The 20,159-nt window shown below is 42.6% G+C and overlaps 1 protein-coding gene across 2 annotated transcripts in view; it reads right to left on the bottom strand.

Moving 5' to 3' along the window:
* Positions 1-19,379, bottom strand: part of AATF (apoptosis antagonizing transcription factor) — a 97,961-nt gene extending 78,582 nt beyond the window's left edge. The window contains exons 1-4 of one of the 2 annotated variants that reach the window (XM_059378492.1): positions 19,088-19,379; positions 17,939-18,130; positions 15,443-15,874; positions 14,852-14,989 (exon numbers count right to left, since the gene is read on the bottom strand). In XM_059378492.1, the coding sequence (XP_059234475.1) occupies positions 14,852-14,989; positions 15,443-15,874; positions 17,939-18,130; positions 19,088-19,172 (847 nt within the window). In that variant the 5' untranslated portion in view covers positions 19,173-19,379. The remainder of the gene's footprint in view (positions 1-14,851; positions 14,990-15,442; positions 15,875-17,938; positions 18,131-19,087) is intronic. The other variant, XM_059378491.1, reaches the window with a different exon arrangement.
* Between the last annotated feature and the right edge of the window lie 780 nt (positions 19,380-20,159).

Genomic DNA, 20,159 nt, shown 5'->3' with positions numbered 1-20,159 from the left:
TTGGCTACAGTCATGATCCCGGGGTTCTGGGATGGAACCCTGTGTCGGGTTCCCTGCTCAGCGGGGAGTCTGCTTCTCCCTTCCCCCCCTGCTTGTTCTCTGTCAATTGAATAAATAAAAACTTTAAAAAAAAAAAAAAGAGTAACTTCAGAGAGTGGAAGGCAAAGGAATATTTTATAGAATTCTATACACAATTCTACATTATATAGAATTCTGTACAATCAATCATGATGACAGAATAAAGACATTTTCAGCAACCAAGGTCAAAACAGTTTACATCTCCTGCACCATTTCTCAGCAAACTACTAACGGATATACTGCTCCAAAATAAGGGAGTTAAGTCAAGAAAGATCCTGGAATAGGAGATGCACAGAAGTGAGAAGCTAAGGTAATCCCCGGATGATGGAGGGAGATGCCAGCATCATAGCTGGGCACCAGAAAAGGTGAAGAGTCCAGATTAGAGCAGGTCAAAAGGCTCTGAAACAGACTTATTCAGGAAAATAAACCGGCAGAATATCTGACGCAACTGAAAATCTTGCAGGGAAATGTAGACAACTAGAGAAAAGTTTGGGCTTAAATAACTGCACAGAAAACAATACAAACAGAAATGTAACAATGATTAACTCTAGAAAACAAAATGATGTGTGGGAAAGGACAAATAATCATAGTATATATAGTACACGGTTCAGCTGGGAATGGTGTTTACATAGACATAATAATGTAAATACGGACTATTGATCTAACCAAATTATAATATACAACCACGAAGGGATAGAAACTGTGTATGAGTGTAGGAGGAACAAGAGCTAAATCCTCCTTTTCATAATGAAGCACCAATAGATAATGCCCAAAACTGAAAAATGAAGTAGAAACAAAACTTGTTCATTAGAGATATGGAGAGAAATCCGTGGATTCCAAAAAAAACAACAAAACAATTAAAAATATAATTACTGCTTTAAGACACCTAGGTGGCACAGTCAGTTGAATGTCTGACTCCTGGATTCGGCTCAGATCATGGTCTCAAGGTCCTGAGATCGAGCCCCAGGTTAGGCTCCACACTCAGTGCAGAGTCTGCTCAAGAGTCCCTCTCCCTTTCCCTCTGCCCCCCTCCCCTCTGCACACTCATGCTCTCCCTCTCTCCAACAAATCAATAAATCTTAAAGATATATATAAAATTGGGGTGCCTGGATGGCTCAGTGGGTTAAAGCCTCTGCCTTTGGCTCAGGTCATGATCCCAGGGTCCTGGGATCGAGCCACGAATCGGGCTCTCTGCTCAGCAGGGAGCCTGCTTCCTCCTCTCTCTGCCTGCCTCTCTGCCTACTTGTGATCTCTGTCTGTCAAATAAATAAATAAAATCTTAAAAAAAAAAAAAGATATATATAAAATTGTTGCTTTGGGACAGTAGGTTCTGGCAAGGGAGTAGTGGTACATAGGCAGTAGATATTGGTTTTCCTATAATGCTTTATAAAATGACTCTTTACATACATATAAAACTTGGGTAAAAATTTAAAAGAGGAAGGGGGTAGAGTTGGTTGACTCTTGATCTTGGGGTCATGAGTTTGAGTCCCATGCTGGGTGCAGAGATTACTTAAAAAATAAGAATAAAAAAATACATAAAGTATTTAAAAAAAAAAAAAAGTAAAAATTCCAAGGTAAACAGAAAAGCTAGTGGAGATAGAACAATTTTAGGAACTAGAATAAATATGAAACAAAACCAAAAATTTGTAAGTATATGTAATATACTTAAATACATTAATTATACAGAAAAGGAATATTCAGAAAACAAAGGGCCTCTCACAGATAAAATGATAACCCCCCCTCAAAAAAGAAAAACTGGAAATCAGAAAGACACAGAAAATCACAGAGAGATGGAAAATGCTAGACAAGAAACACCTAAGAGACACAACTTAATCCTAACCTAGGTTTAGTATCTAAAATAGAGCAGAGTAAACAGAGGGAAGGAAATTAATCAAAGAAATATTAGAAGAGATCTCCCCAAACTGAAGGAACCCAGTCTTAAGGCAAACAGGGCAGGTCCAGGAAGCACTCAGCACAATGAAGAAGGACCCATATCTAGACATCTTTTCAGGCAATTTGAGAAAACCAAAAGTAAAATTCCTAAACATTTCCAGAGAGCAACACAAGCCATCCACGAAGGAATGTAACTTAGAGGAGCAACTGCCTCCTCACTAAAAACACTGAGATAAAGAAAATAGAGCACGTGGTAGGTTGAATGGCCCTCCGAAGAAGTTCACGTCCTAACCCCCAGAACCTGTGCATATGCTACCTGACATGGCGAAAGGGCTTTGTAGACGTGTGTTAAGGGTCTAGGTAAGATGAGTATCCTCAATTAGCCAGGTGGGCCCAATGTAGCCACGAGGTCCTTGTAAGGGGAAGGTAGTAGGGTCAGGGTCAGAAAGAGAGAGGGTGGAGGGATGACACTGATTTTGAAGATGGAGCAGAGCCATGAGCCAGGGAATGTGGGCAGTTCGTAGAAGTTGGGAATACCAAGAAAACATTCTCTCCTAGAGCCTCCAAAAGGAGCACAGCCCTGCTGATGCCCTGGTTTTAGGACTTACCAACTCCAGAACTGTAAAATAACAAATAAATAAATAATCATGTGCTGTCAGAAGCCATCAAGCTTATAGCAATTTGTTGCAACAGAAACAGCAAACTAGAATAGAGCAGTACGTTCGAATTCTGAGGGAAAGTCACCAGAAATCTAGAAATTTATACCCAATCAATTAAGAATATATCAACGAAAAATGAAGGCACAGTATTTTCAAATCTACAAGAACTCAAACAAGGGTGCCTGGGTGGCTCAGTCAATTAAGCATCTGCTTTCAGCTCAGGTCATGATCCCAGCATCCTGGGATCGAGCACGCATCCAGCTCCTTGCTCAGCTGGGAGTCTGCTTCTCCCTCTGCTTGTGCTCGCAAACTCTGAAACCCTAAAACTGCCTAAAACTCTCTCTGACAAACAAATAAAATATTTAAAGAAAAAAAAAGAACTCAAATAATTTACTCCCTACACATTTTTGGGCAACAAACTGACAAAGTAAACTGAGATTAAGGAAGACAAAAGAGCCCAAAAATAGCTCCAAGAAGAGCAATGGAAAAAAAGAAAAGAAATTTCCAGGGGTACAACTGTGCACTAGTCCCAGGAAACAATCAATTCAAACTAGGAAAACACACTAGAAAAGATGGCATGATTTAAAGTTTGGGGGGAAAAAGATTGAGCTAAAACTGAGCTATGGAGTGGGGGTGGTAGGGGTAGGGATTAGAGACCTAAGGGGAAAATGACAGAATAGATTAGTAGTCTGAATGTGAAGCAAACAAAAATACAGCATGGTTTTAAGCAGCTGATGCAGGGGTCTTTTTTTTTTTTTATGATTTATTTATTTAGTTGAGAAAGACAGAGAGAGAGAGAGTGCATGCAAACATAAGCAGGGGGAGGGCGAGAGGGAAAAGCAGAGAATCTCAAGCAGACTCCCCGCTGAGCCCAGAGCCCAAGGTAGGGCTCATCCCAAGACCCTGAGATCTTCACCCAAGGCAAAACCAAGAGTCGGATGCTCAAGTGACTGCACCAACCAGTCGCCCCCGATGCAGGGTTATTAATAAAAGATCTACTGGAACCAGGAACTAGGAACTTGAACTACAGTAAGAACATTCTCCAGTGAGTGGCCCAGGAACCATGACTCTGAACACACAGGAAAGAAGTGTAACTCTCCAGTTCTTCCCTGCCTGGCTATTACACCTTATTTACATGGTAATAACACTATGCATGCAATTTATAGGTTTTCAACTCCAGGGGTCAAGGCAGGGGTAAAGCACTGGGCTCCTGGTCGGTAGTGGCAGGGCAGACTAAAACTGCAGCAGAAAGAAATGGGATGATTACCGTGTATGTTTTCCTCCAAATATCTGCTATCTCATCCCCTATTCCTCATTCATAATTTATGACCTTGGTTTCTATTTAGAAGAAAATAGAACTATCAAAAGAGTATTTTCAGGGGCACCTGGGTGGCTCAGTTGTTAAGTGTCTGCCTTCAACTCAGGTCATGATCCCAGGGTCCTGGGACTGAGCCCCACATCAGGCTCCCTGCTCAGAGAGCCTGCTTTTCTTTCTCTCTCTGTGTGCTGCTCCCCCTGCTGTTCTCTCTCTCTCTCTGTCAAATAAATAAATATAATCTTTTTTAAAAAAAAAAAAGTGTTTTCACAGACTCCTACCTATTGGTGTCTATTTGTAGACAACCTTCCCAACTGTCAATAACAGTTAAATTGTGCACACTGCTATCAAAGGCCACCCTTCTCGTGCACTGGTCCCATGTCCGTTTACCTACCCAAGGACATTCTCCAGCAAATAAACCTTTCTTATCAACATATACAAAGCTTACTTCTCATGTCTCAAAATAATCAAAATGACCAAAACAATTCTGTCTCCACATCCCTCTCCATCTAATGCCACATCCCTCTGCTCCCCTTCAAAGCCACATCCCTACGAAGAACCGTCTACACTCACTCTCTCAAATCCCTTTTTCCCATCCTCATGCAAACCCACTCCTGTCAGGCCTGTATCCCACTCCACAAAATTGCTCACCAAGGTCACAGCTGACCACCATGAAGCTAATAAATTCAATGGTCAATTCTCAGCTTACTTAGCCTGTCAGTAGCACTCTCATCTTTCAGACCAGAGACTAAATGAATCAAGAAACAGATATAAATAAACTACCTACAACTATAGAAATAAAACAGAAATAGAATGAGATTAACTGTAAGGCAAAGGGTTACTGCTGTCTTCTGGAATGCCTTGGTACTCTTACTATACTCCTGTACGATATTAATAAAGTGATTTACGCACAGGTTTTAAAGACATGAATAACAGTAATAAAGGAGAGTAGTATCTTATGCAGTGGTTAGGTTCTCAAGCTTGAGCATAAAGCAAAAATCAAGTTCTGACAAAACTTGAAAATCCCTAAAACTGCCTATCATCAGTTCAGTACTGTACTGTCTCTCCCCGAGTTGGACCCAGCAAGTTCCTCCCCTCAAACTCCAGAGCACACAGCTAGTTTCACCATTAAACACTGCTGAAAATGACTACAGGTAGGGACCATGCTTTAAGTTTAAACACCAGATCCACTCTGTCTATAGTTAAAAGTGGGTTAATTAAACGTCCACATAAAGAAGGAAGAACTGGAGAGTTAGATTTGTTTCCTCTGTGTTCAGAGTCATGGTTCCTGGGCCACTCAATGAAGAAGAATGTTCTTAGTGTAGTTCAAGTTCCTAGTTCCTAGTTCCTGGTTCCAGTAGATCTTTTATTAACATATGACAACACAGGATGACCCACACGGCTTTCCCATGAATACAGCAGTCGGGTAATCCCACTAGGGAACCACTGCAAGACAAGCTCCTCCAAGTCAGGGTGGCTTCTTGCTTCTGTGGCCAAAGACAAGTCTAGTTCCTAAGAAACTCAAACCAATAACCCAAATTTTCTTTCTTTTTTTTCTTTTTCTTTTTTTTTTTTAATCAGATAGAGATCACAAGTAGGCAGAGAGGCAGAGAGAGGGGGCGGGGAGGGGGCAGGCTCCCTGCTGAGCAGAGAGCCTGATGCGGAGCTCGATCCCAGGACCCTGGGATCATGACCTGAGCCGAAGGCAGAGGCTTTAACCCACTGAGCCACCAGGCGCCCCCTAATAATCCAAATTTTCTGACTAGACTGGTTGCAGTTGTTTTCATGCTTCCACAGCTCTGTGACCAAGGACTTGTCTCTTCAAGGCAGGTGGTCATTGGGTAACAAGCTGACACTCTCCTCCTGGTCCCACCACTCAGTTACTTTGGAAAAGCACTTGCTCTGTGATCCAGAGATGTAAGTGCCAATTAACCAGGTTGGACAAATTAAGTAATAAGCAGCTCAACAGGGACCAAAAGTCCTCCTACACAAAACTCATTCTCTAATAAATATACAAAAACACAGCATATATTTTAATGCTAAATCAATAGGTATTATGTAAATTTCAAACAGAAAGTTATCATAAAATGACTGCCTTAGTTTCCCACCTACAGTTTAGGAAAAATAAGAGATCAATAATGCTCTGAGGTAGCAGAAGGAAAACAACAGTCACAGATGAGAATTTCAATTGCTACAATTCTTTTAAGAACCAATTTGGCAATGTATTCCAAAAGTTTAAAGAAAAAGGGTGGCACAATCCCTTTGTCCCAGCAATTGCATTTCCAGGAAATACAGATCTATGCTGTCCAATAGAGTATCCACTAGCCATATGTGGTTATTGAGCAGTCAAAATGTGGTTAGTCCAAACTGAGATGAGCTATAAACATCAGCTATACTCTGGACTTCAAAGATTCAATATGAAAAAAAGATACGTAATATACCTCACTAATATTTGTGTTTTTTTTTTTTTTTTAAAGATTTTATTTATTTATTTGACAGAGAGAAATCACAAGTAGATGGAGAGGCAGGCAGAGAGAGAGAGAGGGAAGCAGGCTCCCTGCTGAGCAGAGAGCCCGATGCGGGCCTCGATCCCAGGACCCTGAGATCATGACCTGAGCTGAAGGCAGCGGCTTAACCCACTGAGCCACCCAGGCGCCCCCTCACTAATATTTGTACACTGACTAAATGTTAAAATATTTTTGATACATGGGGTTAAATAAAATATAAAATATACTAAAAGTTAATTTTATGTGTTTTCTTAGGCTTTTTCTTAATGTAGCTAATACAAAATTTTAAATTACATATGTGGTTTACATTATATTTCTATCGAAGGGCTACTTTTAGACAAACTGCACAAATATGTCTGTACAGAGATGTTAACAAGGTATGCTTTATGAAAGTGAAAAGCCAGAATAAACCTAAGCATCCATCAATACAGACTGGTTAAATAAACTGCAGTAAATCTATAAAATGGAATATTCTGTAGCCACTGAAAATGCTGACGTATATCTAAATAAACAGACGTGAAATGAAATATTAAGTAGGAAAAATAAGCTTAAAAATAGTACATATTTATAATATTCCTCCCCACCCCCCAAAGGAGCATGTGTATGTGTGTGTAACCACAGAGAAAGGTCTGAAAGATTATTCATCAAAATGACAACTGTGGTTACCTCTGGGCAGTAGTACTGCAGGTAATCCTTATCCTCTTCTTTATGCTTTTATGTATTTTCTGAATTTCTGAAGTAAGCATGACATAATTTTATAATTAAAATAGTAAAGATATTTTTAAAAATGAGACACTGGCTAAAACAAAAAGATTGATCTTATATCACTTTTGCTAGATGAAGTCTACAGTAATGAGGGTCTTTAATCCCACACAATGCTACATAAGGCGAAGCTTGCAAATACCTCTGTCCCAAGCTATACTTAAATTTATTCCAAGTAATTAAGAATGTTTCAGGGTTCGACATATCATTTGTGAAAACTCTGCCTTGAACCCATAAGGTATTAAATGAGAGAACACAGAAATAGATGTTCATGCATTTGTCACCTAAGGCAGCTAAATAATTTAAAAAGGAGAGAATTTCACTGATAATACTAGTTGTCTATGGGACTGGGAACTAACTGGTAGCAATTCCTGAGTAGCACAAGGGGAGGAAACAAAATTTTTTCCATATGAGAGTTTGGTATTTTTTGCATTTTGAGCCCAGTGAATCTACTGCCTACTCTAAAAATAAAGAGGGGTGCCTGGGTGGCTCAGTGGGTTAAGCCTCTGCCTTCAGCTCAGGTCATGATCTCAGGGTACTGGGATCGAGCCCCACATCCGGCTCTCTGGTCGGCGTAGAGCCTGCCTCCCCGCTCTCTCTGCCTGCCTCTCTGCCTACTTGTGATCTCTCTGTCAAATAAATAAATGTCTTTTTAAAATAAATAATTAATTAATTAGTTCAATTTTGGGACACCTGGGTAGCTCTCTAGGTTAGCGTCTGTCCTCAGCTCAGGTCATGATCCTAGGGTCCTGGGATTGAGCCCTGCATTGGGCTCCTTGCTCAGTGGGAGCCTGCTTCTCCCTCAGCCTTCCTTTCCCTCTGCCTGCTGCTCCCCCCTGCTTGTGCTCTCTGACAAATAAATAAATAAAATCTTTAATAAATAAATAAATAATAAATTGTTGTGAATAATACGAAACATTATCTATAAAAACTCCATGACTGCCCATGATTAACTCAAAATTTAAAAAGTTATTCTTTTTTTTTTTTTTTTTTAAAGAATTTATTTATTTATCTGACAGACAGAGATCACAAGGAGGCAGAGGCAGGCAGAGAGAGAGGAAGGGAAGCAGGATCCCCGCTGAGCAGAGAGCCCAATTTGGGGCTCAATCCTAGGACTCTGGGATCGTGACCTGACCCGAAGGCAGAGGCTTCAACCCACTGAGCCACCCAGGTGCCCCAAAAGTTATTCTTAAGGAGCACCTGGGTGACTCAGTCAAGCGTCCAACTCTTGATTTCAGCTCAGGTCATGGATCTCAGGGTCATGAGATCAAGCCCCGTGTTGGGCTCCACGCTCAGCACAGAGTCCGCTTGAGATTCTCTCTCCCTGTGCCCCTCCCCCTGCTTGCACTCCCTCAAAATAAATAACCAAAAGAGAAAAGAAAAGAAAAACTTATTTTTAAGATGTCTACTGGTGCTAAGATCAAATTAGCATTAAAAACTGTAGTCTAGGGGTGCCTGGGTGGCTCAGTGGGTTGAGCCTCTGCCTTCGGCCTAGGTCATGATCCCAGGGTCCTGGGTATCAAGCCCCACATCTGGCTCTCTGCTCAGCAGGGAGTCTGCTCCCCCCCTCCACTCTCTCTCTGCCTGCCTCTCTGCCTACTTGTGATCTTTGTCAAATAAATAAATAAAATCTTTTAAAAAAAATAGTGTCTTTTTAGAAAAAAAAAAAACAAAAACTGTAGTCTATTCAAGTCAGAATTCTTGAAGGACTGGGAAAAGAGCCACAGAGGGAGGAGAGGGTGAATATGAACTAGAAATGGCAAGATGGAGGAGAGCAAATACAATGTAATTTATTAATAGTGGAATTTCTTTTTATACTCATAGGCAAGGAAAGACTCTCAACACTTCCTCTATATTTATATTATATTATATTATGTGCGTGGATTCTTTTGCTTATGGGAAATAGCAAAATGTCAACCATTGTTTCTATTAAAGGTCTTTAATGATACTGCATTTTAGACCTGTAATGAAACATGGTGCTCACTGCAGTTTGTAATGCATCTCATTAAATACACTAATAACATGCATTTCACTAAAAGGTCAACTTATTATGGCTGAAGTTTGGCTTTCCTTTAATCACTTCATTTAAAGCTATAGAGCAAACTCTGAAAAAGATAGTAGAGAGCACCTGTTACAGAAATGCTCTCTCAATTCTTCCATCCATTAAAATCAGTTATGCTTAAGAAATCACTGTTAATATTATTATGTGAAATAACAGCAATGTGATATTTTTCTTTTTCTTTTTTAAAGACTTACTTGAGAGCAAGTGAGCGAAAGAGATAGAGAACGTACATGCATGAGCGGGGGGAGGGGTAGCGGGAGACAGAGCTGATCCTAAGTATACTACCCCCTGAGCAGGGAGCCTGAGACCCTGCCATCGTGACCTGACCCGAAATCAAGAGCCAGACACTTAACCAAATAAGTCACCCAGGCGCCCCAGTATTGTGATTTTAAACACCCCCCCTTTTTAAAGATTTTATTCATTATTTGACAGAGAGAAACACAGCAAGAGAGGGAACACAAGCAGAGGGAGTAGGAGAGGGAGAAGCAGGCTTCCAGCTCAATCCAAGTACCCTGGGATCATGACCTGAGCCGAAGGCAGGCGCTTAACAACTGAGCCACCCAGGTGGCCCTAAAAAACCCTTCTGGAGATACATGCTGATTTACTGATAAAATTACAGAATCTCTACTATGTGCTTCAAACTAATCCAGAAGTAGAGAGAGAGCTAGTATAAATACAGATGAAATAAGACTGGCCGGAGCTGACGACTGCTTCACTGGTAAAGGCAAGTGGGTTCACTGCACAATTCTCCATGCTTTTATATGTATGTTTGATATAGTCCATCATGACAATTTTTATATAACTCATGCTCCAGTTTTCTGAAGTAACTTCCCTTCTTCCTTATACACTACTGCCACCAACATAAAAGATCGGCTTCCTAGGCCCATAGAACTTTAAAAAAAAAAAAGAAAAGAAAAGAAAAACAGAGAGGAAATGTAAGCCAAATGCCTTTGGCACAGAAGAATCCCCTAATTTTGCTAAGGTTACTTCATGACTTACCACTTAAACAACTACTAAAATATCAAAAAATGTCTTTGAAACTACTTAACACTTCAAGAGTTATAATTACCAACATGTAAGACCAAGGTGAGGCGACTGAGAACTCAGTGCACATGCGCTGGGGAAGCCTACGTAGTTTCTCAAAAAGAGAGTTTAGGGTACTAACGTTAGAATGGCATGCTGCTCATCAGTGTACTGTGGTTAAACCCTGCCTCTTTAGAGGCTATTTTAGGACTATGAGAGTAAACAGCAGTGACAAGGAGAGAAGAGATCGAGAAAACACAAACCCAGAACAGGATCCCACAAGAAAGGAAACAGACATTGAGAGGATAAAAGGAGTCCAAAACCAGAAGAAATCAGAGAGGCATGAGAACCCAAACAGCATTTCTAGTGTCACCAAAGCCAAAGGCAAATATTTCAAGGAAAGACTGAATGCTTCAAGGAGGTAGAAGCTAGCTTTGGTGGCAAGTAAATTGTTGGGCTGGCAGAAAGAAAGGGCTACTTAAGATGGCTAAAGTCCCCGCCACAAAACCTGAGCTCGGACAGGAGAACAAAGACCCAAGCAGGAATCTGAAAACCCTCCCGCCCCGGGCTCCCGTGGACCAATGGGACCCTGACAAGCGGGAATCTAGACCCCCACCCCGGGTTCCAGTGGACCAATGGGACCCTGATGAGCAGGCAAAAAATCCAAATAAGGAAAACTTGCCAGAAGACCCCTGAACTCCCGTCGAGGCCCCTTAAAAGCCCCCTTCTCCCTGCCTTGGGCGCGACTTCCACCACTCTGATTTCCAGAGTCACGGAACCTCGCCTGAGGGTGCCCACCTCCTCCCGGCGTAACTTTCCTGGCTCTCCCTCTCCTGAGCCCTGAAACTTCGCCGTAGAGTGTTTTTAATAAATCTTGCCTTGCACCCACTTTGCCTGGTGTTGTGTTTATCTCGCTGGAAAAACTTTACAGAAATCTCTGGTCATCTTTTCATAGTTATAAGACAAAAGCTGAATTATAAGCATTAAAGAATGTAATACTGCACTTCCCAGAACAAATGCTTAATTCAAGTTATACAGGAATCTGAATACTAATAAAAAGTCAAAAAACACTGAAGACAGTGGGGGTGATGGTCATTACACTGATGGCCATCACTCACATGGGTGATCATTACCAAATGCCTCTATCAACAGAAAAACACCCATGCCTAACATCTGTGGAGTGCCATGTGCCAGACACTGTGCTAATGCCTTACACTGACAGTTGTCCTTCAATCCTCACAACCATACTATCGCCCTCTTGCTCTGAAGTTAAGTAACCTGCCCAAAGTCACCTAAGTAAATCCACTACTGAGATAGAATCTAAAGCCAGGTGGTCTAACTTTAACTCCTTTAAGACCCAGCAGACTGGGGCGCCTGAGTGGCTCAGTTGGTTGGGCGTCTGCCTTCAGCTCAGGTCATGATCCCAGGGTCCTGGGATCAGCCCTATTGGGCTCTCTATCCAGCAGGGAGCCTGCTTCTCCCTGACCATCTCCCCTCTCATGTTCTCTCTCTCTCTCTCAAATAAATAAATAAAGTTTTTAAAACAAAACAAAACAAAACAAAGACCCAGCAAACTGACAAGAAACTTAATCAAAGACCGTAAGTTCCAGTGCGTGTTCTGGGGTCAGTACAAATTCTGGCTGGGTTCCATACCAGCCTTGTAACACAGTATAAATGGTGTATCCTGAGTAATGCAGCCCAGTTTTTCTTAAACTGTTTACCAACACAGGGAGATATACAACATATTATGTCATACTGTCATAAGAAGATTAAAAACAAACAAAAAATAGCCACTCTGGACAGCTGGCTGGTTCAACTGGTAGAGCATACAACTCCTGATCTTGGGATTATGAGTTCTGAGCCCCTGGCTGGGTGCAGAGATGACTTAAATAAAACATTAGGGATGCCTGGATGGCGTAGTCAGTTGAGTGTTCAACTCTTGGGTTCCGCTCAGGTCATGATCTCAGAGTTGAGAGACTTGGCTTTGCGTTCAGCGTAGAGTCTGCTTGGAACCCTCTCTCCCTCTCCCTCTGCCCTCCGCCCCATGCTTTCTCTCTCAAATACATAAATAAATCTTTAAAAGAAATATTAAAGAAAAAAAAATTAACCACCCTTTAGGTGCGCAGAAATGCTACTTATTAGAATACTCTCCAATCTTAGAATGTGTGACACTAAACAAACATGCTTTTCTTCTCCCTCCTCCACCCTGTCAGACAATAACAGACATCTGTCACAGTAACTGGAGTTTACCAGTGAGACAAAGAGAGAATTGGTTAAGTACCAACCCTCCCCTCCCGCCCCACACACAGAATAAGGAGATCAGAACAATTGCAAAAAAAGTAAATAATACTAAAGTAGCTAAAGAAACTTGTACCCAAGAATATGTCTAACTGACATGGACTAACCCTTTAAAAAATAGTATTTTAAGGTGAATCAAAAAAAAAAAAAGGCAGTATTTTAAGATGAATGAAAAAAAGGAAAGAAAAGTATCAAGCAAGAAGAGAAGAAGAGTCATAACAAGATGGGAAAGGTCTCCTCATGAAATACTTCAGACATTTAACCTAGAGCAGTCTAGGTCTCACTCCAAAGCATACCAAGAATTAGGGTAGCAGGGCATTAAAAACAGCAGACAAATGGGATGCCTAGCTCGGTCAGTCAGTAGAGCATGCAACTCTTGATCTTGGCGTTGTGAGTTTGAGCCCCTAGTTGGGCAAAGAATTTACTTAAAAAAGAGTAAAAAAAGAAAAAAAGGAAGGGAGGGAGGGAGGGAGGAAGGAAGGAAGGAAATAGCAGTTAAGTGCCCCAAAAATCTCAAAAATTTTGAAAACTGCCAACCATCATTTATTTAAGGTTAAGAAGGGAGAAAAACTAATGGAGGGGATATAAAAGATTTATGCTCACAATATCTGCAGAGTTCCTGACTTCAAGTACAGCAGGACATAAAATCTAAAGGCTGGATCCTAGGAAGCAATTCCTAATTAAAGCAGATATTCTGGGGCACCTGGCTGGCTGAGTCAGTAGGGCATGCGACTCCTGATCTCTGGACTGTGAGTCCAAGCCCCATGTGTGGCAGAGTCCATTTTTTTTTTTTTTTTTTTTTTAAAAAAAAAAAAAAAAAAAGCAGGTATTTTCCCACAAGAAAGGTTTGCAGAATCCCCTATCCAAGAAATCCTACATATTTACTTCGGAGTTTGAGGTGATTCTACCTGGAGGCAGATGTCCTCCTCAGATTCCTTTCAATTCTAACTCCACAATATAATAAAAAACAAGTTTTGAGGCACCTGGGTGGCTCATCTGGTTACACATCTGCCTTCGGCTCAGGTCATGATCTCAGAGTCCTGAGCTTGAGCCCTGCATCAGGCTCTCTGCTCAGCAAGGAGTTTGCTTCTGCCTCTACCTCTGCCACTCCCCTGCCCACCCACTAGGCTCCCCACCACTTGTGCATGCTCTCTCTAATACATAAAATCTTTGAAAAAAAAATTTTTTTTTAAAGAACAAATGAAAACACTTAGGTCTCCCCATGCAAATAAGGAATAGCAATTCTAACCACAGTGCACTAAGCCCAAATCTCCCTCTGCCCCCATCCTTTGGTGCCCTTGGACACACAGCACACAGCCCACAGAGGGCTAGGTGGTATGGAAGAAAGACTTCTCAACAGTAAGGCAGGAAAGCCGGAGCTTGGTTTGCTGTGCATGAGTGAGCTCTAGAACTTTGGGTAACTCATTCTCTCTGAGCCCTGGTTTTCTCATCTGTAAAATAAGGGGACTGCAAACCAAGCAATTTCTAAATCCCTCTTCTATAATTCTTGGGCTTTATAGCTCAGCAATTCTCTCCCTAAACTTTTTCCTCCCTCTGCAGTCATCACCTTCCCTCCCTCTCTGCAACCCAAAGAGAGATATAAATAAGAACATCTTAGCATGTTTTCTACAAACCCCCAAAAGCATCCTGTAAGCATGATACTACCAAAATGAACAGAATCAACCATTCTCCATTCTTTCTCTTTTGTTCTATACCAGCAGGTTTGCAAATAAGAATTCTCTGAGCATTAAAGAAGTAACTCAGAAAGCCAAAGGAAAGGGGAGGAGGAAAGTGAAGGCAGGTAAGAGAAAAGTGGAACAGGAGCACCTGGATGGCTCAATCAGTTGAACGTCTGACTCCTGACTTCTGCTCAGGTTATGATCTCAGCCTCCTGGGGTCAGGCTGGCATTGGGCTCCATGCACAGCAGGGAGTCTGCTTGCCTCTCCCCCTGCTCCTCCCCCCGCCCCATTCTCTCACTCTCAAATAAGTACATATATAAAATTTTTTTAAAAAAGAAAAGAAAGAAAACTGGAATAGACATGACTCAAGTACCCAACCAATTTCAATCAAAATTGTCCTCATTTGATAGGAGTTATATTGCTGAGTTTTTTTTTTAAAGGTAGAAACTATGCTGTACCACATTATCACTAAAATCAAATCTTCTCTTCTTCAACTCTGTGGTGCTACAAATACAATGTACATCAATGTATCCCAGTGGTTCTAAGTATCCCCAACTGGCATAAGTATTCTTACTATTTTTTAGTGCGCTGGCAAATTCTGGACCACCTTTGTCCTTGAAAATAGGGAAAACATCTGGTTGAGGAAGCTGATTGGTAGTCAACAGAGCTTTTTGTAGCTTGATCCTTCCTTCCAAGAGCTGGTCCCACAGTGCTGAGAATGGAAAAAGAATTTCATTCCTGTTACAAAATCTTCTTGGGCTGGGGACTTGGGGGGATAGGAAATCACACCAGTCTCTACAAAGCACAGCTTTATCACAGCTTCTTACTATGAAAATACTCGCCATTAGGAGAAATAAATTCACTATCTTGGAAGCCAATATTTGCTATACAAGACAGGGAATGCTTAAGTCCAAAGAGAAAAGAAAACTGTTTTCTCTTCAATATCCCACAGCTGCCAAAGTACTAGGACAGAACCAGCCAAGCAGCTCAGTGCAGAAATGACTGGCTAAGCACAAAAGAATGGAGCTTTAGGCCTCTAGGTAGGTGAGGCATTTCACAAATTAATTGGAAGGACACAGGATTGAGGGAACAGCCAAAACACACAAGCAGGAGATCAAAAGCAGACACTCTGAAAAATAGGCCGACAGCAAAACCATGTACAAACCTATCTGGTTCTTCACAGCTCTTCCTTTCTCCACTTCCTCAGAAACTCTGACACCAGAGAACGTCATCACGACACCGTCGTCTTCACTATTCCTGTCTTCAGCTCTGTCTTCCTCACTCTCACCCACAGAGTCTTCCTCCCCATCCCCTTCTTCCATGCCACTTTCCTCCTCCTCTTCATCTTCCTCCTCCTCACTGCTACCAAGGTCATCCATTCCCTGGGTGAACTTTTCAAAGTCACTGATGCTCTGGACACTAAAACCCGGTGTTTTCTGAGCGCGGTTTTGGCTCTTCTTCCAGGCCAGACTACTATCCCTGTCATCATCACACTCTTCTTCCTCAGCAGCACTCATGGCATCCTCATCGGATCCCTCCAGACCCAGCCCCTCTGAATCTCCATCTCCAGACTCTTCCTCATCAGGTATCTCCTGGTCTAAACAAAAGAAGAAAGAAGGAAAAAAGATGGACATCACTTTGAGACAAACACTGGCCATATCTTTCACTTCAAATAAAGGACTATAGCATCCATCAAAAATAAAGTTTATTATTGTACTCAATTCAATTCAAATATTTATTATACATCTACTACCTCTAAAATGCTAAAGGGAAAACAAAGATGAACAAAACATGGGTTTCACCTTAATGAAAGGCTCTAGTGGGAAAAACAGTCCCTTCGAAACTGTAACACAGATAAGACTTGACAAAGTTTTGATAACCCAGAGAAGGGAGAAATTTTAAGTGTGGGGCAAGGGATTTAAAATTAAATTTAAAATTAAAATTAAGCACCTACTATGAGCCAGGTATAGATAAAAAGCTAAGAAATGACAAGTAGAATGTTAATACCTGGGGGGAGGGGTTCACAGCCTGGTGGGAGTGGTAGATATGCATGCCAACATTCATATCATTATTATCATTAGAGTGTCACTGGTACACAGTATATGGGAAAAGGATACATCTAACTCTCCTGAAAAGGTGAGGAACTGGCTTCATGTGAAGGAGACATTATAATTTTATTGATTAAACATAAGCAAATGGGCGGCTAGGTGGCTAAGTCGTTAAGTGTCCGCCTTCGGCTTAGGTCATGATCCTAGCGTCCCGGGATCAAGCCCCACATCAGGCTCCCTGTTTACTGGGGAGTTTGCTTCTCCCTCTCCAGCTATCCCCTGCTTGTCTTCCCTCCTTCACTGTCTCTCTCTGTCAAATAAATAAATAAAATCTTTAAAAAAAATTTAAAAACATTTAAAAATAAATAAAAATAAGTAACAGCTTATGTGATAGGTCCTCAGTACTGCTTTAAAGAACTATATAAACTCAAGACATACAGAGGGCTGTCAAAATATAAATAAAAAACCACAAGTGCAAAAATAGTAAGCAGAAATTAATCATTTAAGTTCTTTAAATGTGTGCCATTTCTCAGATTAAGGTATATTCATAGAATAGTAGTTAAGAGTATAGATCTTGGAGTCAGAGTGCCTTATTTGAATCCTGGTTCTTCTGCTCACTAGCTGTATGATCTTGAGCAAGTTACATAACCAAACTGTCCCTTAATTTCCTTACCTGTAAAATGGGGATAAATACTACCAACTTTATAAACTACTGGAGTACCAAATGAAATGATACACATAATGATGACAGTAACAACATCCTTTGAAGCTTACTGTGTTCCAGTCTCTAAGCACTTAATGAGCTTACCACAATGCCTGACGTATGGTGAAAGGCCAATAAATATAACATTTGTCTCATGATTGGTCCCTTTATCACTCTCTAGACAAAGAATGTGAAATGAGCTTATCAGGAGCCCCCAGAACTATACCAAGGGCCAAATCAGGGGTATCAAGACCTGCATGATGGTTTCTTTTATACTTATCCATAGATTCTCAACATGGCACCTCTCTAAAGGGAAAAAAAAGATGGCATGCACTCAGTAATCACCATATCCAGTCCCTCCCTTATTCCCATTGAGAAACTTACAATGTTTTAAAACTATAAGCTCGTGTCCTCACATCCTCCTAAGGCTCTTGCAGGGAAGAGGGAAGGATTATGCTATTTTTACAATGGCAAAAAACGAGCTTCACCTATTATCATTATACAGTGACCCAATGCAAGACTAGAAAAACCAAAGGAAAGGGGTCAAAATCCATGAGTAGCATGTCCATCAGATGTAATTCTTTTTCAACACCTAGCCCTCTCCAATATCTAATATGCACTGCCTTTCTCTCCATTTTAGGGTGAACCATTAGGCTAAACATAAGGATTACAGAAACTGAATAGCTCTGAACTTTAGATTGCTTATGACCTGAAATTAAGTACCTCTTAAGGTCCTTTGTGCTGCGAAAATCATGGTGTCTCCTAGGACAGTAAGTGGGGGTACACAGACTAGTCTTGCAGAGATCATCGAAAGAAAAAAAAAAAAAAAAGCCAAACCCATAAAAAAACACAACTTTAACCTTAAAAAAGTAGGAAAGAAATAGGAAGTACCATGCAAATGTCTACTTACCAGATGAATCTGGCAGAGTCTGCTCCCAATGGTCCTTCTTCCAAGCTTTTCTAGAAGTGGCCCTGCCAGAATACCTTTTGTCTGTGTCCAAGAGGGAGGCTGATGCCAGTTTTCTAATGCTACCCACCGCCAGGAAATCACTTTCCCCATCTTCCCCTTCATCAAACCTGTCAATCACTCTGGCAGCAGTGGCTGTAGAGGAGGGGGAAAAGTAAACAGAATCTCCACGTTAGAAGGAACTTTAATGGTAACCCTATCCAACCCTTTTAACTCATACTCTACAAAATCCCAACCAACTTCCAGAAGGAGGAAACTCATTACCTCTCAAGATAAGACCACTACCTTACTGCTGTTCCTGAACAGAAAGCTGACCTCTGCACTAACTAGTAGGAAATATTTCTATGCCTTGGATCATAAAAACGAACCGAATTCCTCTTCCATTTGTGACAGTCGCTCAAATATGGTAAGTCCACCATCTCTCCTCACTCCATCCCATCCCTAAGGGAGTTTGCTTATCCTGGCTCAACAGCCCCAGCTCCTTCAACTGATATTCCTAAGACACGGTCCAGCACTCACATTTATCCTTCCTTATTCTTTCTTCCTCACACTTCTCTGATTCAGGTCTAAAGCGGGATTACTCCCAACTAGACCTTGAACACCAGCTTACAGAGCAGCAGTCTCATTTGTCAGCCCCTGAGCAAGTGTCTTGAGGCCTAAGGAGGCTTAAACAGCACCACGGAATCCCACTTCTTCCTTCAATCTCCAAGTAAGTTCTTAGGGGCAGGCCGACTTAAAAAACAGCTGAGACGCCCTTCTCATGTCTAACTCAATACCAGTAATGGCACTCTGAAAGATAACTTTACTTACAGCCAACTACCGGACCCTAAAGCCTCCAACAGCCCTTGAAGCCTGAGTCGCCAGGATGCTCCGCCCTCCCCAGCACCAAGTCTAGCGAGCGGGTCAGGAAGAAGCGGAAGCCCACCTCCCGGGCCCGGGGCAACCCTCCCGGGAGGCTGTTTTCCTCTGCGCCAGGGCCAGCCGAGTAGGCCAGGCGGCGAGGCCTAGCTGCCGGCCCCGCTCGCGCCGCCCGGGTCTGCCCTGGGCCGGACCCACAGCTCCGCACGTGGCCTTTTCCCAGTCAGGCCTCACCCTCCTCTGGGTCCGCCTCAGGATCCGCCTCGCGCGGGCGCGGGTTCAACAACTGTTCCAGCTGCAGCGCCAGCGGTCCCGCCATCGTCACCAGGTCTCGCTCCGCGCGGCGCTCGTCGGTGTGCGGCCCCGGCCTGGACGCTCTCTCCCCGCCGGGCCCTGTTGCCGGGAGACTAGCGCCCAGAACAGCCAGGGACCGCGCAGAACCCCGCTCTCGCTCGGGGCCGGCCACTTCCGGGAGGCGCGCGGGAGGGGGCGGAGCCTGCGTGTCACTACGGGCGTTGCTAGGAAGAAGGCGGAAGCGCGTGGAAGGCCGTAGGGACTGTCGCGGTCCCGGCGCGCGTGCGCGTGCGTGGAGGGGGTGTGTGGGGAGGTCCGGGAGCGCGCGAGGGCACGTGGCCTCTTTTGGCGCTGAACAGACGTTGCAGTGCGCGCGGCCCTTGTCCCCTTGCATAAAATATGCTTCAAGATTTGTCTGAGATTCGATTAGAAATAAAGTGTGGGGTGGCCGTGGCCTATGGTGGCTGATTTGAAAAAGAGAAGGGAGTAAACGATAAGATTCTTCAGCCTCAGGTGCGCTTTGGGGCACACAGAGACTGGGACCAAAACAGGTTGGGCATTTAAGGAGGAGTCTGGGGGCGAGGCACATGCCTGTGACCCCGTGGTGTTCAGGATTTAAGAAACCTACGTCAGGGATGTGCATGTGTAACTGTGCGGCAGACTGTTGGTGTCGTTATTAATAGGAATAATTAGAAGTCGCTCCAACTGTTGATAAATAAAGATCAATTCTGTGGTTTCTCCAAGTAGCCTTGTCTTAGGGAAAAGGGGGTGGTGGTGATTACTTCATACACTCATTACTGATATCTCTTCAAAGGTGAAGGCATACTTAGACACTTGAAACTGGTGCACAGATGCAGAAAACCTCAACGTCTACCGTTAGAGGGGCACAGGGAGACTCAGAATATAAAGACTTAATAGGATCAGTTTAATTACACCCAGCCACACGGAAAGATACAATCCCTTTATGAAGCATTCCTTAACTGCCCGCTGTGTGGCAGGCATTGCTAGATGA

This window comes from Mustela nigripes, chromosome 16 (assembly GCF_022355385.1).
Source record: "Mustela nigripes isolate SB6536 chromosome 16, MUSNIG.SB6536, whole genome shotgun sequence".
In the NCBI taxonomy this organism is placed as follows: Eukaryota; Metazoa; Chordata; class Mammalia; order Carnivora; family Mustelidae; genus Mustela; species Mustela nigripes.
The sequence above is the reverse complement of the archived record's forward strand: the minus strand, read 5'-3'. Positions and strand labels throughout refer to the sequence as shown.